Source organism: Anoplophora glabripennis, unplaced genomic scaffold (genome assembly GCF_000390285.2).
Source record: "Anoplophora glabripennis isolate ALB-LARVAE unplaced genomic scaffold, Agla_2.0 scaffold407, whole genome shotgun sequence".
NCBI lineage: Eukaryota > Metazoa > Arthropoda > Insecta > Coleoptera > Cerambycidae > Anoplophora > Anoplophora glabripennis.
Window position 1 is genome coordinate 235,792 of NW_019416501.1, and position 20,997 is coordinate 256,788.

Consider the following 20,997-nt stretch of genomic DNA (forward strand, 5'->3'; position numbering starts at 1 on the left):
ATAATAATTATTATTATTATTAGGATCTTGTATTCTATCATAATGCAGCTACTATCTGTCTTTCTTTATGCACCTTAAATCATATAGCCAATCATGTGTCTGCGCAAGAGAGAAAGATAATATCCAAACTGTATGTTTCTCTCTCTGCTACTCTACACTGTTGCCATAAACGTACTTCTTCCATGTGCTATAGGCTCTAAGGGTATAGTAATCTATGGTCGCTCGACAGTCGACCTCGGCTGTCTTTAAATTTTTTACCGGTCAAGCATCTGACATGTTTTTAAATTTGTTTTGCTCTCTGTCAAAAATCTAAACTTTTAAACATAAATACGTCTGTATAAATAAAACTAAATAAATGGCTCCAATAAATAAAATTAAAACTTATGGTAGACCAAACAGAGGTCTAGTGAATAATTCTTTAAGTGCTGGAAAATTACTTATTGTAAAAAACAGGGCAAAGCAAAGAAAGAAACAAAAACTTGTTATTAAAGAATTGCCTGCAAGAGGTGCCGGTGAGACGTTGTTAGGACAAGATTCTTTCCATGTCTCCACTGAGGATACTTTCGATAAGTTGGTCAAAGGTAACATCTACAATCCTGTCAATATTAAATCTCATATATCAATTGTACACAATTCGGAAAGTGATGCTTCCAAGTCAATTAAAAGAGTAAACAGTTTTTATTCACCTATAATTACAAGAAGGAGAAATAAATCTGTTTTTCTATCTGAAACGTCAAGCAGTTCAGATGTCGGAAATAGGACCAACAAAAACGATCAGTCTGACAATTTATACTCTCCTATTATGACTAGAAGTAGAAAGAAATCTTCCCATAGAATAAATATTTCTGATAGCCTAGAAAATGCTAGTGGAAAAAATAAAAGTGATTCAGTAATACCCCATTTTAAACAACCAACAATCGAAAAAATAGATTTCAGTTTGGAAGTCGAGAAGGTAAGGAATCAAATTCCAAGGTCATTAAGTTACATCATTGTCCCCGAGTCAAAAGGATGTGAGGTATCTATTAATATACCCCGAGATAATATTAGTACAAAAGGGAACTTATCTTTTGATCCTATTTTCACAAAGAGCTTTCGCGAAAAACTCATTCATTCGAGTACCCCTTTGGTTCCTATGAAAACTAAAAAAATTGTTAATTACACTATATCGCCTATTAGGAATATAAGTCGGTCTGATACTAAAGAACATACTGATCAAACATCAAATTTTTGCCTGTCTAAAAATTCTTTTACACCTTTGAACTCTGTGAATGATAGAAGTATCGAATATGTACCTGAAAAAGACTGGAAATTGATAGCAGAACCTATGGTTATATTAGATGTTTGTCCACAAATCTCAATGCTCTCACATTATCCTGGGTTTGATAGTACTGAGAAATTACAAAGTGAAGTAGCACGGCAAAAGTTTCATAAGATTATCGGTGATAATGAAAATTTGAATTTTGTTTTTAATGCAGTTGCGCCAGAAATACAGACAGGCATCAAATCTAGAGAGAGCTTCATCACTTTAAGGAAAAGAAGGATTTTAAAAAGGAGTGTTAATAAAAGTAGAAAAAGATCTAGTAATTTTAAAAGAAATACAGTTACTATAGATCAAAATCATACTCAAAGTAAACGGAAGTCAGTCATGCTTGAAGATTTTAACACTTTTGTTGATAAAATTAATAGTGAAAATGAATCAAAACTGTCTTCTCACAGCTTAAGCGATTTTGAATCATTTGAGAGGCAAAATAGAAAATTGTTAGATTTGAATGATTTTAGGGACTCAAAGGTGTGTCAAATGGAGAATTCAAGAAACTTTGTTAATAAAAAACGGCGCAGGCTAACGGATTCATACTTGATGACGAATAAAAAACAAAAAACTGTTGACAGGGCATCGGGTAAAGAAAAAAGCATAAGACGGCATTCATGTCAGGAGGAATCTTTTGATACACCATTACAAGATGTTGTCGTACTCATGCCTAAAATTAAACTTGTTTCTCATGACAATTCTACTAATAATGAATCAAGAAATGAAAGCACATCTTCTTCCTGTGAAAGTGAAAACCGGGTTAGCTTAACAAATTTTTCGGATACTGATAAATCTTCAAACGGAAGCTCAGATATTTCCGATAATGACTTTTTCAAATTAAAACATCCTGTTTTCAAGGAAGTCATTGTAGATATAACAAGACTGGAACTACAATCTGATTTAAATAGAACCGATAATTTTATTAACTCTTTAACTGGTCAAAGTAAATCCTTGTTTTCCATATGTTCTGTTAACTCTAATTATGGGGATTGTTCCGTTAGTGCGACACATCAAACTATTCAAAATGATGCCAGTGTTAACAAGCGAAATAGTTCTAGCCTTATAAAAAATAATTTCTCGACTTTGGACTCAAATATTCATCCACAAGGAAAAGAAACTGTATTGGTTTCGAAAGATGAAGACTCTGTTCAAGAAAAAAATGCTTCTTCATCAAGCAATGTTTCTAAAAGTAGTGATGGAGTTCTTAACTGCCGAAAAGAGAATAAACTAGATATCAGTGTTGAAGATTTTGAAAATTTCTTTGAAAACGTCACGAAAAGATCACGAAGTAATAAAAAGTCTGAATTCATAGAAGTGCATAGGTCTAGCAGCGGCGAACTTTCTTTTGTGAATATCGATCCATTACAAGATGATTTAGATAATAAAGACAGCAAAGACTTGATAGTAAACCTTATAAAATCCCCATGGCGTAAAAATGGCAAACAGGCCGTTCTTTCATCTAAAAACAATGCGGAAAACACAGTTATAGACCTGATTGATTCACTTGACGATAAAAGCATTAGAAAATCTGATGCCGTTAATGATATATCTGCTTTGAGGGAGGATCAGTTTCGGAAACACAGTATTTCGGATATTATCGAAAATTCAGTGCTGGGATCTAGTCAAGTGGATGAGGACGGTTTTAAGAAACCTATAAACAGCAACATGCGAAGGCGTCACTCGAAAACTTTGGTGCTTAAGGCAGGGAAGTTGTGGAGGAGGTCTCTTTCCATGTATAAGAGAAGTAGCGAGATGTTGACCATTTTGAACCAGAATGTTTGCAGGCTGGCAGATGGTAAGTGCCTTATAATGAATACTTTCAAGTTTATATTAGGTTAACTTTCAGTACATGCCCCTAAAAGATTTCAGAACTGAAAATTGTCTGAAAAATGTCTCTGTTTTGGGCTAGGCTGCAGATAATAACTTTACCGTATTGAATTGTATTACTTCTTTTGGAGATAATTATCGTGACAAAAGAAAACATGGTAAAAGTGATTGGAGTGATTGTTTGTTCAAACTTGTCAACCCAATTGCATTTCAACGATTTGTGGAGCTTGTATGGAAATTTTTCAGACTTCCTTTCCTCCTGTATATTTTAATTCATATTTAATTATTGTAATTACCGTCCATTGCTATTTGATAAGGTTTTAGTCCTAAGGAAGGAATTTTAAAAATTCTCTTCTACTCACTATTTAAAACAGACCAATCAGACCATAGCAGCTCCTTTCTATAGCAATTTTTTAAAAGTGTATATATTTTTAAATTTTTTTGGCGAAGAATTAGTTAAACTAAATTGGTATTTTATTTCTTATTTCAATTTGATGCCACTAAGCGAAAATTGTCGCTACGACTCCTTTGTAAAAGGAAAAATGAAGCCATCATTGCCAGATTGGGCGATTTGTCACAAATTAGACGATTTTTTGTTTGCAAGACATAGTTCTAAAAGTAATTTATACACTTAAAATATTAATTAAACTAATAACACCCATAAAATAACTAATTACTATTTTATGGGTTTGATAATATCTGTCAAAAGTAACTGTATTAGTTTACAAACCAGCAATTACTAAAATATGGAATTTCATGTTAACATTTGAAAATTGTTTTTGTTCTTAAATTATATTTAACCACAATAACAGAACATAAAGTAAATTAAAAAAGTAATTAAAAATATCTCAAGTTTTAGTCTTTCCGAAGTCAGTTGAACATGTAAAAAAACGTCTGGCAATAAAATTTAACGAGTTTCATAGGCATCCCTAAAAAAGTTTTCTGATGAAGGTAAAAAATTATAATAATTTGTATATAATGTGTAGAAAATTTCTATTATATGTTCATTTGGCCAACAACATATTTTAATTATTTATGTCCTCAAACAATTTTATTATATTGATTGTAAATTTAGTTTTGTTTTATTTCAAATGGTCTCCAAAATGCCATGTTGTAATAATATTATTTCTCCCTTTCGCAATTGTAATGATTAATAAATTAAAATTACCTGAATCACACCAAATTCCGCATTGCTGCACTGCACTGCTGGGCAGTTTGTCAACACTTGTCAACTGCTGAGATTTATTGCCTAGTGGCCCGATGCAGCTGTGTTAGATTTTGTTTGCCCGCGCTCACATTCTTCAGCTGGGTGTATACATTTCTACCACCTCCACATTTAGTTTGACAAGACCTGTATATGGGTATGGCTAAATAAATATGGGAACAAGTTTTTCAAATATTGCAATGCCGAGTTGCTGCGTCAGCGACCGAACCTGATACATACTGTCATCCTCTTGGTTCTCCAATTGATATCGGAAAGACTATATCTTCCATTACTTTTTTACCGACAGAAATATTCTGATACTTCGAATTTAACACTTTTCTTACGATGTTGTTATATAACATTTAAAATCATATTAGAGTTAAAAAAAATGCAGAATTATTTCTCAAGCGATATGTTTTAGGAAACTTCTGTGCATGCCCTAGATGTAATCTTGCGAGACAGTCTTCCCGTCTTTCAAACAGGAGGAATTCTATCAGAATAGTTCCGGCAAGACCAACCACTGACCCTGGCCGCGAAATATCTGTCTTGGAAAATTACGCTCACAACGCAAGTAAGTGACTAAATTTTATCTTCTTAGGTTAAAGGGTATAATCGAATAAGGCAATGCTCTTTATCTAAAGTATTGTTTCGGGAAATTTTAGATTTAAACTGTAACCGACTGAACTAATTTTTGCCCAATTTCTACCCAAATGTTTGAAGAAAACAAGGGATAAATAACTCGCAATAGTTCTTTATCTTATTTACATTTTTTTGTGTATTTTATGTCATTGGGAACGGGTAAGAAAAGGAGTTACACTTACAAAAAAAGTCATAAGGTGTTTGTTAACTCTCATTTATACATTGTTTCAAATCGAGACACCTTTGTAAAAAAGACATTTATTTGATTTAATTCATTTTTTTTTTATAGACCTTAAAAAACTCATTTGACATATAGTGTTGATAAAAATTAGTTAGGGATTTTTTTATTTAAAATTTGACTATGCCACTGGATTCTACACCCCCCCCCCAATTGAATTTGTACCAAAATTTGTGAAAAAATACTCATTGTTATTTATAAAATCAATTTAATGTTATATTGTTTCTGTTTTTCCTAAACTGGACAAGCAATCTATGAAATCTTAAAAAAATAAAATAAGTAAATGTTCACCATTTTTTTATAATTTTTAAATATTTAGTTTTTCAGGTGAACTATACTTAAATAAAAAATATACAAAGAGCATTCAAGGAATGAAAAACAACTAAGTATGGGAATTTTAGATTGAGACCGCAATTTTTGTAATGTTTTCATGGCTTATGTCATTACTTGTCATTTTTTGTTATTTGTTAATCCATTAAAATAAAAAATTGTTTACTTTGAAACGTAACACTAAAAAGAACAAACAAACAGCTTTTTATGTGTTTATTTAATTTAATTATGATTCCATAGCTCTGTTTAGGAAAAAGAAGTGATGAAAACGATAAACATTCATTTTACAATTTGGCACTAACCGAATTGTAAATTAGGGTGTAAAAAAAATCGCTTACCAATTCTTATTAAATTTGACAATGAAAAAAAAAAAAAATCAAGTAGGCTTTGATAACTACATATACATTCAAATGTCATTAGATGTAATAGTTTTTAAGCTCTATCATAAAAAAAAATTCCACTTCCAATGGGTTCATTCTTCTTAATTAATTATACGATATATGATACACGACCTGTAAAAAAAGGTGCCTAAACGATAAACGGCGCCAAAGAACCTGCGGCTAACGGTTTGGCCTAGTTTTTCTGTAACACCCAGTATACTTATTAAGTACAGATTATTAGGTACATCTTTTTTTTATATATTTCATCAAATATCAGTAAAAGTGTGTCTAATTTATTGTAATATTGCGCAAATATCTACACAGTTCTAAGTAATGGATTATGATTTTGATTCCGAGTTGTTACCTAGATACCTACGTATATTTTAATTGTTCGTTATTATTACAAGTTTGATAACCTACCTATCTAGGTATAATACCTTACAAATAGGTATTTCCAACAATATATTATTAGTTTTTGATAAATTTCTTCGAATTTTATTTAATCCATTGAAATAATTTTATTTAATTAGCAAATTGTAATTTGACGGAAAATGAACTAATTATTGACAATAATAATGTTTTGGAAAATAATAACAATAACACATACATTTGTATTAAAGTCGCCTTTGCACTATGAGTCATGTTACTTCCTTGCAGCCTTTGATAATTAATTACGCGCATTGCATTACTCATAAATCCTCAATAATATTATTCATTTATGGGTGTAATAAAATATAGTACATATTTATGGATACACGTTATACTCGCAGATGTTCTTTAGTTCAGGCCAAAATAAAATTTAGGGATTTTATTCACTCAATATAAAAAATCTAAGAATGTTGTTAAAGTAAAGAAATGAAATCTGTTTTTACAAATAATAAATAAAACCAAGCACATAAACTTTAAAAAGTTTGCATGATACCCAAAATTCCTTTGTTTAGACTTTGATTTTATTCTGTTGACGACTTGTGCTCCGGCCTGTACTGGTGCAGGTTTCGGTGTAACTCTCGATATCAAAATGGCGGTTCCTTTTTCCAAAATTTAATATTCGTCAAGGTGTACTTTTGATACTTGTTCATTTAATATCTACTGATTAAGGAAATCTCAAGTGGTGTTAAAAATAAACGTAATTATATCCATTTTGAACCGGCGCACGCGCACATAGCGTATCCCGTTAGTACAGGCACGTGATTTAAGTGAAGCGTTCCGTAAAAGAAAATACGTAGTACGGCGCAGTCCGTCCAAGGCTACGTTTTATTCAGTTTTTAGTTGGTGATTTAACCGAGTGCTGTTCCAAGTTTTTGAGGAATATTAATTACCCCAGCAAACTATCTTCGATTAATCGTTGCTCTGCTCTTCCCGGCGAGAGTTTAGTTAATACGTCAAACGAGTATTGCATGCATCTGTGTGCGGAAAGTCCCCATTTCGATACCAAGTGTATGTGCATTACTACATATGAATCTCTATCAGGTTATGTGTCTGACCGGATTCTCGAAGATAATTTGGAAAACGACCTTAGAAGTTTATCGTTAAGCAAGAGGAAGACTTCCATAGTCCAAAATTCGACGCCCGTTGTTACTGCCAGGGAACTCGTTTTGAAGAAATGTGGTCAAGAGGAGCCCCTTCCGTTCGAAGAATGCTATTCCAAGAGGTAAGCTCATTCGTATTTCGTGGTGTTTGTTTACGTCAGCCATTTGACACGTAATGGCACCATTCATCCTAACGAATTTTAACCGTTTTTCTGTTAATTTGGTAGAGTTTTGCAATCAGGCGAAAGCCTTATTGTGAATGGCGTTTACTTTCGCTTAAATGCAATCGTCCGCTTTCTTTTTTTCCTGGTATACTTGTAAACAAATGTGTTCGACGCGTAATGCTTTGGTTCTCGGGAACGCCGGATTAGCGCGTCCCTCGTTCCAAGAAATTTCTCTTGTAAACTTTCCCGTTTCGTTTACATTTTTATCGATTGGCTCAATTTTGCTTGAATATATGTATTTTATAAAGGCCTTGAACTTTTGTAATGGTTTTCCGATGCTGGGAAATATTTCGTAATGTCTATTTTTAACGAATTATGAAATATTACCACAAAGAAATAAGATTACGATACGTTTTTCATCTTTAATTTGTCAGCGTCCACACAAATGATCATAAATTAATGTAAATACGCATAATTTAATATTATTTTACTGTCACAAAGGTGAAATTAACATTTTATTTAAAAAATTCACAGCAAATTTATTGTCTGGATATAAATATTCTCTGTTATCGTTATTTTTCCAAATGAAAATATTTGGGCTACAAATATTTGCTTTTAGCTGAAGGATTTAAGAACAATTATTGACATTGTCTACGAGATTTCCTATATAAATTGAATAGAATATTTTGGTACATTGACGTTAACAGCCATTGTATGAAAATCCTACCGATAAACATGATATTAAGATATTAATTCGGCACGAGTTGGAAATTTTTAAATATAGACCATTTTGGATTTGAGGGTATTTCCAAAAATATTCTTTGAGTTACTCGAGGTGAAATGTAAAAATAGAATCTATTAATGTCACGGAAATATTATTTAAAAATGTTCATTGGCACACATAAACGGCCTATTTCCTTTGGGAAAGTTTATATATCTATTAAGTTCCCCCACACAAATTCTGTTCTGATGTGGTAAAAAACAGATATTAATTGAAACTATTGAACCGTAGAGTCTCAAGGGTCAGTGTTACAACTTTGAACTGCTTAATAAATTAATAAGTATTAATTTATTTGAAGTAACCTTGACGAGCCACATCGTTTATTAAATTTCACGATATATGTCTAATCTATTTTGTTTGAGAACAATGCTAATAATCAGCGAGGCCAATATTTAAAGAATGTGTTTTTAATATAAATATTCCCAATCTGCTATTTGATAAACCTGTAATTTACAAAATAGATTAGGTATTTTATCTAACTGTTATTTGAGAATCTTTCTGATATTTTTAAAGATAATAATAAAAAAATTGAATAGCCCATCAACATTTTAAATTTTTTGCACCTATTTATTGTTTTAATGAATGCGATTGAATTACAGTGTACTTCAGAACTGCCAAAAAATTGGGGAGGGTGTCTATGGAGAGGTGTTCCTCTTCAAAAACCCCAATGGGGGCACATCGGTGATGAAAGTTATTCCCATAGAAGGCGACCTAATAGTTAACGGCGAGCGGCAGAAAAAATTCGATGAAATCCTATCAGAAATCACTATAGCATTGTAAGTCGATGTTAAACCGAATTGAATTAACTAATTTAACATGATTCTTGTCGTTGATCAGGGAGCTGAGCAATTTGAGGAACAACAATGACAACAAAACGAGTGGGTTCTCGGAGGTGCAGAAAGTGTGCTGCGTTCAGGGCAGCTACCCCGAAAAATTGATATACCTTTGGGAGCTGTACGACGAGACTCGGGGTTCCGAGAATGACTCACCCGACATCTTCGGGGAGGACCAGCTCTATATCGTACTGCAACTGGCCAATGGGGGAAGCGATCTCGAGGCTTTCATCTTCAATAATTCCCTTCAGGCCTACACAATGTTTCAACAGGTAAGTGCCAGTCAAAACGAAGATCGTTAAAAATCCTGCTTCTGATTTGTGTTTAAAAGTGTTGCCCAAATATGTCCAAAGTATTACCCACTTCTGATGTTTTCTGTAATTGAATTCTTAAATCAGAGAAAATGTTCTATTATTGAATTATATGATCAAAAGAAACTGAAAAATACTAAAAGGTTCCACTTCTGATTTTAAAATTGGTTCTTAAAACAGAAAAAACTGAAATATAGTAAAATATCCCGCTTCTGATATTTTCTATACTTTTAAAAAATAGAAACTAAAAAAAAATCGTAAAATATTCCACTTCTGATGCATGTCTAAAGTTTTATCCACATCTGACATTTCAGTTCTTAAATCAGAAAAATCCAAAAGATGGAAAAACATTTCACTTCTGACGTGTAAAACATATCCCGCTCCTGATATTCTCTATAATTCGATCTTCTCCATCAGGTCGCCTGCACTTTGGCGGTAGCCGAGGAGGAGCTGCATTTCGAACACCGCGACCTGCACTGGGGCAACGTCCTGTTGTCCACGGTGGACAAGAACTCGAAGGTCACCTTCCGCCTGGACGGCAAGAACTACGACATTATGACGAAGGGTGTGGAGGTGGCCATCATCGATTTCACGCTGTCCCGGATAGAGTGCGAAGGTGTGGTGATCTTCAACGATCTCAGTTTGGATCCCGATCTCTTTACCGCAGAGGGAGACTACCAGTTTGAGGTGTACAAACTGATGCAGAAAAAGAATGGGTGAGTGTGAATGGTTATTTCTTTAGGATGGGGCCGCATATGAGGTGTTTTTAAAATCATGAAACGTCACAACCGTTAAATTCAGCTGCATCACATTTAGTAATTTTCTAGCAAGCTCCCTCTAATTAAAAATGACAGTATTGTAAGCGCAATTAAAAAAAATTACTTTTCATTTCCAGAACTCGTAAAAATACATAATTTTAGCAAAAATAATCAATTTAAAAGTTGCAAATATCTTTCGCATAGTGTTCCTCGAACCATTTTTGATGTGTTTTTAGAGTTTCTTTCCCAATTTTAGGCAGATGCTTGTTGCTCCTTTAAATACCCGTGACATCGGATGGTTGTCTTTTGTTTCGTACACGATAAACAAAGATGGAAAAATGTGGTTGTAACAATAGAACTCTCCAAGTGTGCATATGTAATCTGAACACTATGCGAAATGTACAGCACATTACACATTTAGTAAAAATTGTGGTACGATTCTACTGCCTATTATTTTGGTACTGATGTGTAACTATAATGTTATTTACTGGTATCGACAAAGATTAAAAACAGAAATAAGTGAAAGTAGGCAAAAATTATGATATTCCTGCATGTGAAGCGTCCCTTTCTAAAATTTCATGTGTGGGCCCGTTCGACGATTACCATATTTAATCTTTTCAGGAATAACTGGCAACGTTTTGAGCCTTACAGCAACTTATTGTGGCTTCACTACACACTAGACAAAGCCTTGACTGCCTTACGCTACAAAAACACGCAAACCAAAGTTCACAAGGAGTACCTCGGCAAATTGAGGCAGCTGAAAGACGAGATACTTAACTACAACAACGTCAAGGAGTTCGTGTTGGAGTACTTCTAAACATTGTCACTGTTACAGTTCAAAAAGCATGAATCCTACTATTTCAAATAGTTCAAATGTGAAGTATTACATTTTTCGTTGTTATATATTTCATGGTTTTTTTTCGCCGTTGGAATTGTTTTGGTATTAAATATTCTCAGTGTTTGCGTATACGTTTCAAAATTTCCGGTATGTTGTGTGTATGTATATTTTTTTAGAAATTAAAAGTTAGATACGTTTAGGAGTAAGTAAAAAATATTTTCTATTGAAATGAGCTGAAAGATAATCATAGCAAATCGCTGCTTTATGAGGTCTAGAAAAAGTTATAATTCGACGTTTTCGGAGGAGATAGGGAAAAGTAGTTCAGATGTCCCAGGCTTGATTCTTGAGAAAAATTGAAGTATTAAAAGCGCATCTCGATTTCCTCAATTGTTTAAGAGATATAGAATGGTTTTCTTTTTTGTTGTTTTTTGTAATGACGAATAACGTCGCAAAAATTGCTTGTTATAGTAAAATACTATTTAATCCACTGGATTCAAAACGGCCAAAAATTAAAAATGCCCCATATCTCTTAAACAAATCAAAATATTGAGATGTGGTCATCGCCATTTAATTTTCCTCGACAATTGAGCTCGGGACATTTGAACTACTTTTTGTATATCCTTGTGAAAGCAATAAATTCCCTGAAAAAGTTGAAACTGGTCCACTCTGTACACCATTGACAATAAATTCTTATTTTTTGTTGTGGAAACAGTGATTTTTTTTTTGTATTACATTGAGAAAAACGTTTTTTAACATCCAGTTAGTGTTTTCGAGAAACACCGGACTTAGCAATAACCCTAAATTTATTTTTATAGTATTTCGTCACCGTTTGATTTTTTATATATGTTTTGACGTGGAATCGTTCATCTTCAGAATGAGCCTCTAGTGCTGAAATATGCAATCAGGTCGCAACCGTAGTTGCTCTTATCAGCTTTATATCACTTTCATAGAATAATTGTATAAAAAACGTTATTGTACTTTTATACAGAAATAAAGTTTATATTGGTACAAGTTTGGTTTTATTTGTTTTGTTGCATTTGTCCCAAAGGATTTCCAGAATTTTTTTTGGAACGATGCTTCCAGTTATTAGTATACAGGGTGCTCTATGAAGTCTAGAAAAAGTTATGAATGGACCAATTTGGTTGGAACGGTAATTTTATTTTCTTCACTTTCGCAATTTTTCAGTAAAATAAAATGATAAGATCAAGAGTGCATTAAAAAACATTTATTTTCAACTGCTGTGATTGGTGTAAGTTTTCATGAGATTCTGTCCAACCAATCAGCAATCTCGAGAGTAGACGTAACGGTTTGTCATTGTTCACTGTAAACGAATCATTAATATTGGAGACGCTAATATTTAGAGATTTTTCCGTTTTTGTGCCACGGTGTATTTCGCTTTAGGCTAAAAAATCTTTCCCCCTAACATTTCTCCTTAAAAAAGATATACTTTGCTAATATTTCTACATGGTGTTTTTAAATGAAGTAGAAAAAATGGTATCAGTGAATGTAGAGCCAAAAATAAGAGGATTGAAGTAAAAATACCTAATATGAAAGTTGCACCCCTGAGGCGATATACCCTCTTAAAGGAGGGGATTGAAATTCACATTTTAATTTTTTTCTTTAACATGAGGAACGGTAGAGACACGAAACTTGGTATGAGCATCCTACTAATAAAGAGACACCTTTTCAATATTTATTTGATCATTGGCGTATTTTATAAAGGAGTGAAACAGTTGACCCCATTGCAATATTTTATTAGAAATTTTTTATATGAAGCAAATTGTTTATTTAAAAATATTTATTGGAAAAAATATTGAAAGGTTGTCTCTTTATTAGTAGGATGCTCATACCAAGTTTCGTGTCTCTAGCATTCCTCATGTTAAAGAAAAAAATTAAAATGTGAATTTTATTTTTGGCTCTACATTCACTGGTACCATTTTTGCTACTTCATTTAAATACACCCTGTATAAAGCCAACGGTTTTCAACAAAAAGACATTTAAATTTGTAAATGCATAAAAAACTGGTTTAATAGTAATTTTCAACTCCATTGAAAAACATATTTTTTAAGACAAGTCGATAATAAATTATTTTTTAGATTTTTAAATCCTTTGGATTTATTGTTTAGCTTTTGTTAAATTGATTAGATTGTTTTTAAAAAGTAGGTATGTGTTTTACTTTTAGCGTTTGCAGTAAAATTGTTAAATAAACGAAATTTACAATTGCAATTGCACTGTTTCCTTGCTAATAAACGATTTCGTTCATCAGTGGAGTTGAAAATAACTTTTAAACAAATCTTTTTATGCATTTACAAACGTACCTGCCTTTTTGTTAAAAATGGTTGGCTTTAAAGATATTAGCAATCTTTTTTAAGCAAAAAAGTTGAGGGAAAAAATTTGTTCGAAAGTAAAATACACTGTGGCACAAAAAAGTTTTGGTAGTTTAAGTGCGTCCTAACGGTCACTTGTGGCTTCCTATAGAAGATACCACGAAATCGTCGGAAATTCGAATTTCTCATACCAAAAAGACCCCGGATACAAAATTTCACGACATTAGCTCCAAATAGTTGAAGGATATTAAAATGTTATTTATTTTTTCAACTTTGTCACCTCGTAGCTCCGTTATTATCAATTTTTGGACTACGGCAAATTTAGTTAAAACGGCTTATTTTGAGCCGTACTATATCTGGTGGAGCGTTGTACAGACTCTTTAGAGACGATCTGTATAATATTTGTATGTTACTTTACTTCAATTTTCACATTTTGATACACCCTGTATATTTTCAAAATAAAACCATTGTAGAAAAAAATGTTTGTTTTACTTTATAGAAATTATTGATGATTCTAATTCTAAATATAAAAAGTGAAACACCCTGTATATCAATAGAAATGCAGAGCTATGTATACCGGGCGTTTCCGAGTTGTAGTGACAAAAGCCTAGGGGAGATTCAGCTCAGAAAAATATGTAAAAAAAGTTCATGAATGTGTCTGCAAGTGCTTCGTTTCCAAGATACAGGGTGTTAATTTAAAAAAAATTGAATTTTTCAAAAAACGCTTTGGCCGATTTGAATGAAATTTTTACAGATTATTAAAACAATTATCGTACATCAACTGGATCAATTAGATTAGAGCAAGCAAGTCGTTTTTTTGTAGGTTCTTAAAAACGAAGCGAGACACTAAAAAGAGTCGAGAGACATGAATGTACTATTTTTAGTGGGTTTATCTGAATTCCTTTACAAAAAAAAAACTTGCTTGCTGAGTATGCCCCTGAAAATTTTGGATCAAATAATAATAATAATAAATGTCTTTATTTAATTCTGAAAAAATAAAATTAACAATTAGGCATTGTGGTTGGCGCCGTTCAGCTAATCTATTATCTAATTGGTTCAGTAGATGTGTGATAATTGTTTTAATAAACCGTATAAATTTTATTCAAATCGGCTAAAGCATGTTTTTAAACTCAATTTAAAAAAAATTAACACTGTCTCTCGGAAACGATAATTTGCTGAGCGGAATCTCCCGTAGGCTTTTGTCAGTTCAACTCTGAAACACTCGCTATTTTCTTCAGTGAGAATAGGGCAAAGAAAATAAACATTAAACCTGTGTATTTAATACATTTTCTGATAGTTAACAAATTATAAGCTACATCACGACACGAGATTGGGATAACGAGCAAATGATAGTATTGACCAGTACATCAGGCAGAATATGAAAAATAAAGAAGGGAATATTATCCTCGATAACCGATCGACTTCCTTCCACATAATTTTCTCCTTCCCTTTATCCTGAAACTAAAAAACTAGCAAAGTTGTAAACAAAATTAAAAACACTTACCGTTTTCCAGTATAGTTTAATACATCTATCGTTTGCCAAATTTTTATATCGGAAATGATGCAAGTATTTCGGTGAAGGTGGAGGATTTGTCCACTGGGCGATCGCAGATTCCTAAAAAAAGAAAGAAAATATTAAAACTTGCTCTATATATTATTTTTTTTTATTATCTTTTACCTGGTACAATTTTGCTTCCTCCTTTTCCCGAAGCTTCAAGACATCGTATTTTCCTTGAAGCACTTTAACTATGACAAATTCCCCTAGAGATGCGAACACAGAAACCATACAACCCGCCATCCACAGATCTAGTGCCTAAAATTTATATTGCGTAAGAAAACTATGGTGAAATTTAAAAGTATTGTAAAGCATATCAAATATTTGTACACATGGTGTAATATTGCACAGACAAAGTTCTACAGATAATTCTCTGTCCAAAAATAAGCAAAAAAAGTTAAAATGAATGGAAACACTTAATTTTTGAGATTCAAGGTGATGAAATTTTATCATTCTTTATTAGATTGGCTTATTTTATGTGTTTTTAAGATAATCTATTTGAACTTAGTACAACGATTTTTTTTTAAGCCAACGGAATGTGCGATTTACTGTTTGAAATACTCTCCAGAGTGACATCTTTTTGTGAAACTATGAACTCTAGATTAGTAGGTCATTTGGCCAGTAGGTTCAAATTAACACTTTGTAGAAGTAGGCATCGAGTAGCAATGACACATAATATATACTTTGTAGGTTATGTATATCTCACCTACATTTAAAATATTGTCTGTTAGTTTGAGAAAATATAGCTTCTTTCCATGAAAATGTAACATATAGCTTGTGTAAAATTTTTTATGTGATTTGTTGGCCAGCTTTTAAGCAAAGCTGTAATAATATGGTTTCAAGTCCGATTTAATCTGCAATTTACCATCAAGTGGATGTGCAAAACGGACAAAAGGTCTTCAGGTTTTGATCATAAGGACGTTTTTTTGGTCAGAGAATCAGGTGTAGAATATTGTCGAAGGAATATTGCAACACTGTTTTCAAAACCTAAAAGCTTAATGAAACTATTTAATAATTACTTTGATGTATGCCACTGCGGGAATGTCAGATCTTAAACCTGTAAACATGGTAACCAATGTAAGTAGGCAAGTCACTAGAAGTGTGGTTCTAGCGGGTATCGAGTCCAGGTCCAACCAAAAACTGAACCACGATAGCATGACAACTAAGGTCGATGGTGCAAAGGTTTGGATTAAGTGGTGACCAATTTGTCTCTCGAACCGAAAATAAACCATCAATCTGGAGAAGTTTCCTGAAAATTAAGAAGAAATTACTTGGAAAGTGTGTGATAAAATTAAAATTGTATTACCGTTCTTTTCGCCTGTGTAGGCATGAGTTTTCATTAGTTGAAGCGGTAAAATGTTATACTGCAGCAATTTTAATTCGGGACTTAATGTTACCCCGGATCCAGCCCAATTTAATAACATTTTGTTGTTGTTGTACGAAACTGAAAGAAAATTTGTCATTTACTGAATATTATATCGATTACTTTCTTTTAGTAACTTACAGCTTTCGACAGTAATGGGGCAGACTTGCGTGTCCATCGGATAGTGCTGGAACTCCATCTGACAAGCAACTATAGCATGCATTCTAGCTACATAACGAATTGTTTTATTCCTAAATAGAGTTACAGAAGAAAACTTGTGGGTCAGAGTTGCAATCTCTAAAAAAATATTAGTTTTATTAATGTATCGCCAAAGTATCTTGATACTTTAATTTAATTAGTTTCAATTATTAATAATTTCGATTTAAGAGAATTTTAGAAATAATTATTTACTGATTTCTTCTTTTACCTATTACTTTGGAATTTAGAAAATATAAATCAGGTTGCCAGAGATTTTCGAAAAAATTAGTTGGTAGAGTTATGGATTCGTCTCCATATTCAAACATTTCCTCTGGTATTTTTATTCTTGCATCTTGCCATTCCTGCCTAATAAACATATCCATCCTAAAAAAGTATAAGTATAAGTGAATCTTCCCACATGCTTTTATTTCCTTTTCGCCCAGCATGAAACAAATCATGCTTTCATAGCACTTACAGGTCATTAGGTCATTTTATGCCACTCGGTACATAGATTTGTGCCAGTAGGCATTGAATATCAATGACATTTAAAATATGACATATACTTTGTAGGTTATATCTTACCTACAGCCATTTTATAATTTTTTTATATCAAGTATTTGTTTTAACTTTCCTAAATGCGTCACTGCCTATTTTTATGATCACGCCGTGAGTGCATGCAACTGTTTTCATCGTAGGAATATGCAAAGGGGCCATAGTAAAAAACACCTTGTATATGACTAAGGGCATTATTGAACACTACTTTAATCATATTTACCAATTAAAAGAAAACAATTTGGAATGAATTTATAAATAGTTATATATTTATATTAATAATGTAATAATTCTTATACCTGAAGTCCATATCTTCGACATTAATAGAATTTATGTCCATCACCCTCATACTGAAATCTACCTCTATAGGCTTGCCCCTCATTGTTGGTGGTCTTATCTCTGCAATTAAGATGTACCTGTGGGTTTAGTTCTCTCAAAATTAAATAAAGATTATACCCACCCTTTATATAATGCTCAGGGATAATGTTTTTCGTTTTGTTGTGCGAATCCGGGTTCCTTGGTTTGGGGACGAGAGCGTGGCTGCCTAAGACGACAGAATTTCTAAAAAAAATCGAGCTTAGTACTGTTATGTCGAATTGAAAAGTTACAGAATTAAATAATGGCCACTACTTCGATTTATAACAAGAATATTATATTTATAGCACGCGTTTACCACCCATATGTTACGCCACTGCTTGAAATTAAAAATTCCCCGTATTTAAAAAAACTATATGCAGTAGGTACATAATAATAGTTAGAAGGGATATATTTATGAGAATTAAAATCTTTAATAGGTTTTATTTGGTCACTATTGACGTCAAAATTCAATATCAGAAAGAAATCCATAAAATATTACCTTCTACATAACTAGACACTGGCACTACTGGCTTACAAATTTTTTTTTCTGTATTTTGAAAAAAAAAGAATTTCAAAATTTTATTTCTACAAAAGTGTTTTCTACAAAGACAAAATATAGCTGATGACTTTCATGTTATGGTGATACCACCTGGCTATTTCCAAGGGCAACTGAGATCGAGATCGGAGAAGCCAAAGATGGAATAACGAACAAAAAATGGACTGACAAGATATTTTTAAATCTATATTTGTTCTCTTTCTCTGTAAAACAAATGACACATTATTTCATTACAATAAAATATACGTAGAGACTGAACTTATGTGAGGATTAGGTATATTTAATTTTCCTTATTCTTGATATTAAATGTTCAGTGGCGGAACTATCATGCAGCAAAAGGGAGCAGTGCTGGAATGATAGGGGGCAAGCTATTAGGGGGCCTGAAGCCTGAAGCCCCTCCTAACTCCACTTGATACTAGTAATTTAATGTTCAATGTAAAGTAAACATTTTTCAAGGTTAAAGAGAGAATTTGAACAAAAAAAATTTCAAAACCCGACGTAAGATATTTGCATAGTTTCAGAAAACTGTATTTTTTTATATACGGAATTTGTTAAGAATGGTAAATTTCGGAGCTTTTTAGAGATTTTAGATACTAAGATATCACAATTGGGACCAATATACCTGAAAATAAATATTGACAGTTTAAAAGATACAGGGTGTAGAAAATCAGAATTTGATTTTTATGTTCCTCAATAATCTTGGCAGTTTTTGTAGCAGCAATTTAAACACTGTCAGTTTTGCGTTATTTGGCGCGACAAGTAGGTAATAATTTACATTTATCACTTTAATTTCATTTTAACATAACTCTAAAACGACTCTTTTAGATTAGAAATGCGATTTTAAGTAAAATGTATTAAAGAAAATGTCAAAAAAATTACACAGCCACACAAAAAAGTCGACGTTTTTTGGGTCGCTGAATCCGAATCCGAGGTCCACTTAATCCTATCAGCTCAGGATTTTTCATAATCTCAAAAAAAAAACGATATTTTGAACAATTATTAAACCATAATAACCCTAAGACTCAAGCTTCCAACGTTAAATCCAATTAACCAAATTCCATAAATATTTAGCCCAATGATATCCTAACCTAATAAGCCCATGAGCCCAAACCCCATAACCCCATATCCAAGGGAATACATAATAGGCAATCTGCATTATTGCAAAACATCACATAGCTTCTTAGCTATGTGAATCCTCATTCCTTTAAAACCCAAGTACTCTTATTAAGTTGGAATATCATTGGGTTGAATGTTTATGGGAGCTTATGCTTGAGTCTTAAAATTATATGGTTTAATTTTTCATAATATCGTTTTTTTTTTTTGAGGTAATGAAAAACCCTGAGCTGATGGGGTTAAATGGACGGAATCGGATTCAGCGACCAAAAATCGTATAATAAACATGGTCTGGGCCCGAAAAACGATTTTTTTGTGTGGCTGTGTGATGGTCATAGCCATGAAACTCGCAAAATTTCTACGCCAATGATCTTTCCCTAGAAATGCGATTTTAACTAATTGTAAGTACAGCAAGAGACTATGCCTCCTGCTGTCTCTAGCAAAATATAAATTTTCTACAATCATTTTTTCGATTTCCATAAAAAAATCAAACCATTGAACTGAAAGTTGGGAGGGGACCGATTTGAATTTTGCTGGGAGAGCTAAATTTTGAAGTTCCGCCCCTGTAAATGTATGTTTACTTTGAAATTCCATATAAACTATAATTTTCAATATTTTTCAGTATCAAATCGTCACCTTTTGGCAATATAAATACTAAGTTAAGTTTCCTGGTTGTTTATCACTATTAGTGTTGTTTAAACTTTCTAGATTTGAAATTGCAGAGATTTTCCTGAATTTTGTGCCCCCTCAAGTGAAATATTTTAAACATATTTATTGATTGTTTGAAGAAAATAATTATTTTTATATTAAGTATTAACAGTAGTAGTAATATATAATATTAGATACTTACAATATTCCAAAAGTAACAAAGCATCTTAGAGGCAGCTGAGATATCATATTGTTATTCAATGCTCTGAATTATACCTACAGATCGAATATCGACTTGACTTCTAGATTTAGACGCCACATTAATTTGCAGTCGATTACTGGATCTTCACTAATTTTTAAAGTAAACCGGACGACATATCTTGACAAATATACCAAACACAGCGTCACAATAGCGAAATAGAAGCGAAGTTATTGAACATTTCGCAGTTTTTTAACGAGCGTGGAGAAAATGATGGGTGACTCAAACGCCGATCTAATACGGAAGACGACCATCATGTTCTAATTATTTGTCTTGCGAGCTTGTGTACAGAGGAATTAAGCGTTTTTGAAACCGCGCTTCCGTTTCAACGACAATTAAATAATTGAGAGCGACGCAAAGCCATAATTAACAGGGCTCATGCATTTCAACGGTGGTCGCTTGGATTCATTTTTGCAAATATCACCACTCAGTGCCGCAGTCGAGGGGGAACGAGGAGCCGTCCCGAAAATGTGTTCTTAAATCAACCCCAAAAAATCTTACTTTTTTTATTATTATAGAGGCTCTGTTCTCAGTTCATTTCTATAATGTTTTTTAGTTCAAAGAATGGGTGATACACATGGGCGTCGTTTAAGGGAGGTAAAGGGGTTCAGTTATTAGAGGAAAAAGGCGTATCTATTACAATCTAGAAACTAGAATATAGTCTCAATTTTTTTATACTCAGGGAAATATAATTAGCCATAAGTAGAAGTAGTATTGCCCTAAAAAAATATCTGCTTTAAAAGAAGAGTTCCTATTATAATATAGATTATCTTAGCAAAACTTATATGTCGATTTCCCTCGCTGTTTAATCAGTTAATAACAACAAATGGACCAATGTTATTTTATGTATTACAAAATTCTCAATTAAAATATATCGTGTATCATTTCTTTATGTAATAAGAAGTGGATCTTATTTGTGGAAGGGCGA

The 20,997-nt window shown here is 32.6% G+C and overlaps 2 protein-coding genes across 3 annotated transcripts; one reads left to right on the plus strand and one right to left on the minus strand.

The window, feature by feature from the left end:
* The first annotated feature begins 324 nt into the window (after positions 1–324).
* LOC108910018 lies at positions 325–12,149 on the plus strand. Its single transcript, XM_018714510.1, has 7 exons — positions 325–3,104; positions 4,762–4,911; positions 7,398–7,578; positions 9,001–9,177; positions 9,239–9,506; positions 9,963–10,261; positions 10,925–12,149. Exons 1-7 carry the CDS (start codon positions 356–358, stop codon positions 11,118–11,120), a joined length of 4,020 nt encoding a protein of 1,339 aa, XP_018570026.1. The 5' UTR covers positions 325–355; the 3' UTR covers positions 11,121–12,149.
* Positions 12,150–14,732: 2,583 nt separating this feature from the next.
* LOC108910009 (glycine receptor subunit alpha-1) lies at positions 14,733–20,287 on the minus strand. Of its 2 annotated transcripts, none has more exons than XM_018714496.1 (10): positions 20,013–20,287; positions 17,597–17,697; positions 17,436–17,535; positions 16,814–16,968; positions 16,528–16,683; positions 16,330–16,467; positions 16,043–16,272; positions 15,147–15,281; positions 14,973–15,083; positions 14,733–14,929 (listed from the first exon to the last, which is right to left on the minus strand). In XM_018714496.1, exons 1-10 carry the CDS (start codon positions 20,057–20,059, stop codon positions 14,786–14,788), a joined length of 1,317 nt encoding a protein of 438 aa, XP_018570012.1. In that variant the 5' UTR covers positions 20,060–20,287; the 3' UTR covers positions 14,733–14,785. The 2 variants fall into 2 exon arrangements, with proteins under 2 accessions (XP_018570012.1, XP_018570013.1); XM_018714497.2 differs by having other exon boundaries at positions 14,733–14,923; positions 20,013–20,285.
* Between the last annotated feature and the right edge of the window lie 710 nt (positions 20,288–20,997).

Excerpts from the sequence above, each read along its gene's own strand:
- LOC108910009 (XM_018714496.1), bottom strand. The coding sequence starts at position 20,059 with ATGATATCTCAGCTGCCTCTAAGATGCTTTGTTACTTTTGGAATATT. Across the intron at positions 16,969-17,435 it reads GTCGAAGATATGGACTTCAG|GATGGATATGTTTATTAGGC; the intron begins GTATAAGAATTA and ends ATACTTTTTTAG. Across the intron at positions 15,084-15,146 it reads AGGAAGCAAAATTGTACCAG|GAATCTGCGATCGCCCAGTG; the intron begins GTAAAAGATAAT and ends TTCTTTTTTTAG.
- LOC108910018 (XM_018714510.1), top strand. The coding sequence starts at position 356 with ATGGCTCCAATAAATAAAATTAAAACTTATGGTAGACCAAACAGAGGT. Across the intron at positions 7,579-9,000 it reads GAAGAATGCTATTCCAAGAG|TGTACTTCAGAACTGCCAAA; the intron begins GTAAGCTCATTC and ends ATTGAATTACAG. Across the intron at positions 9,507-9,962 it reads CCTACACAATGTTTCAACAG|GTCGCCTGCACTTTGGCGGT; the intron begins GTAAGTGCCAGT and ends CTTCTCCATCAG.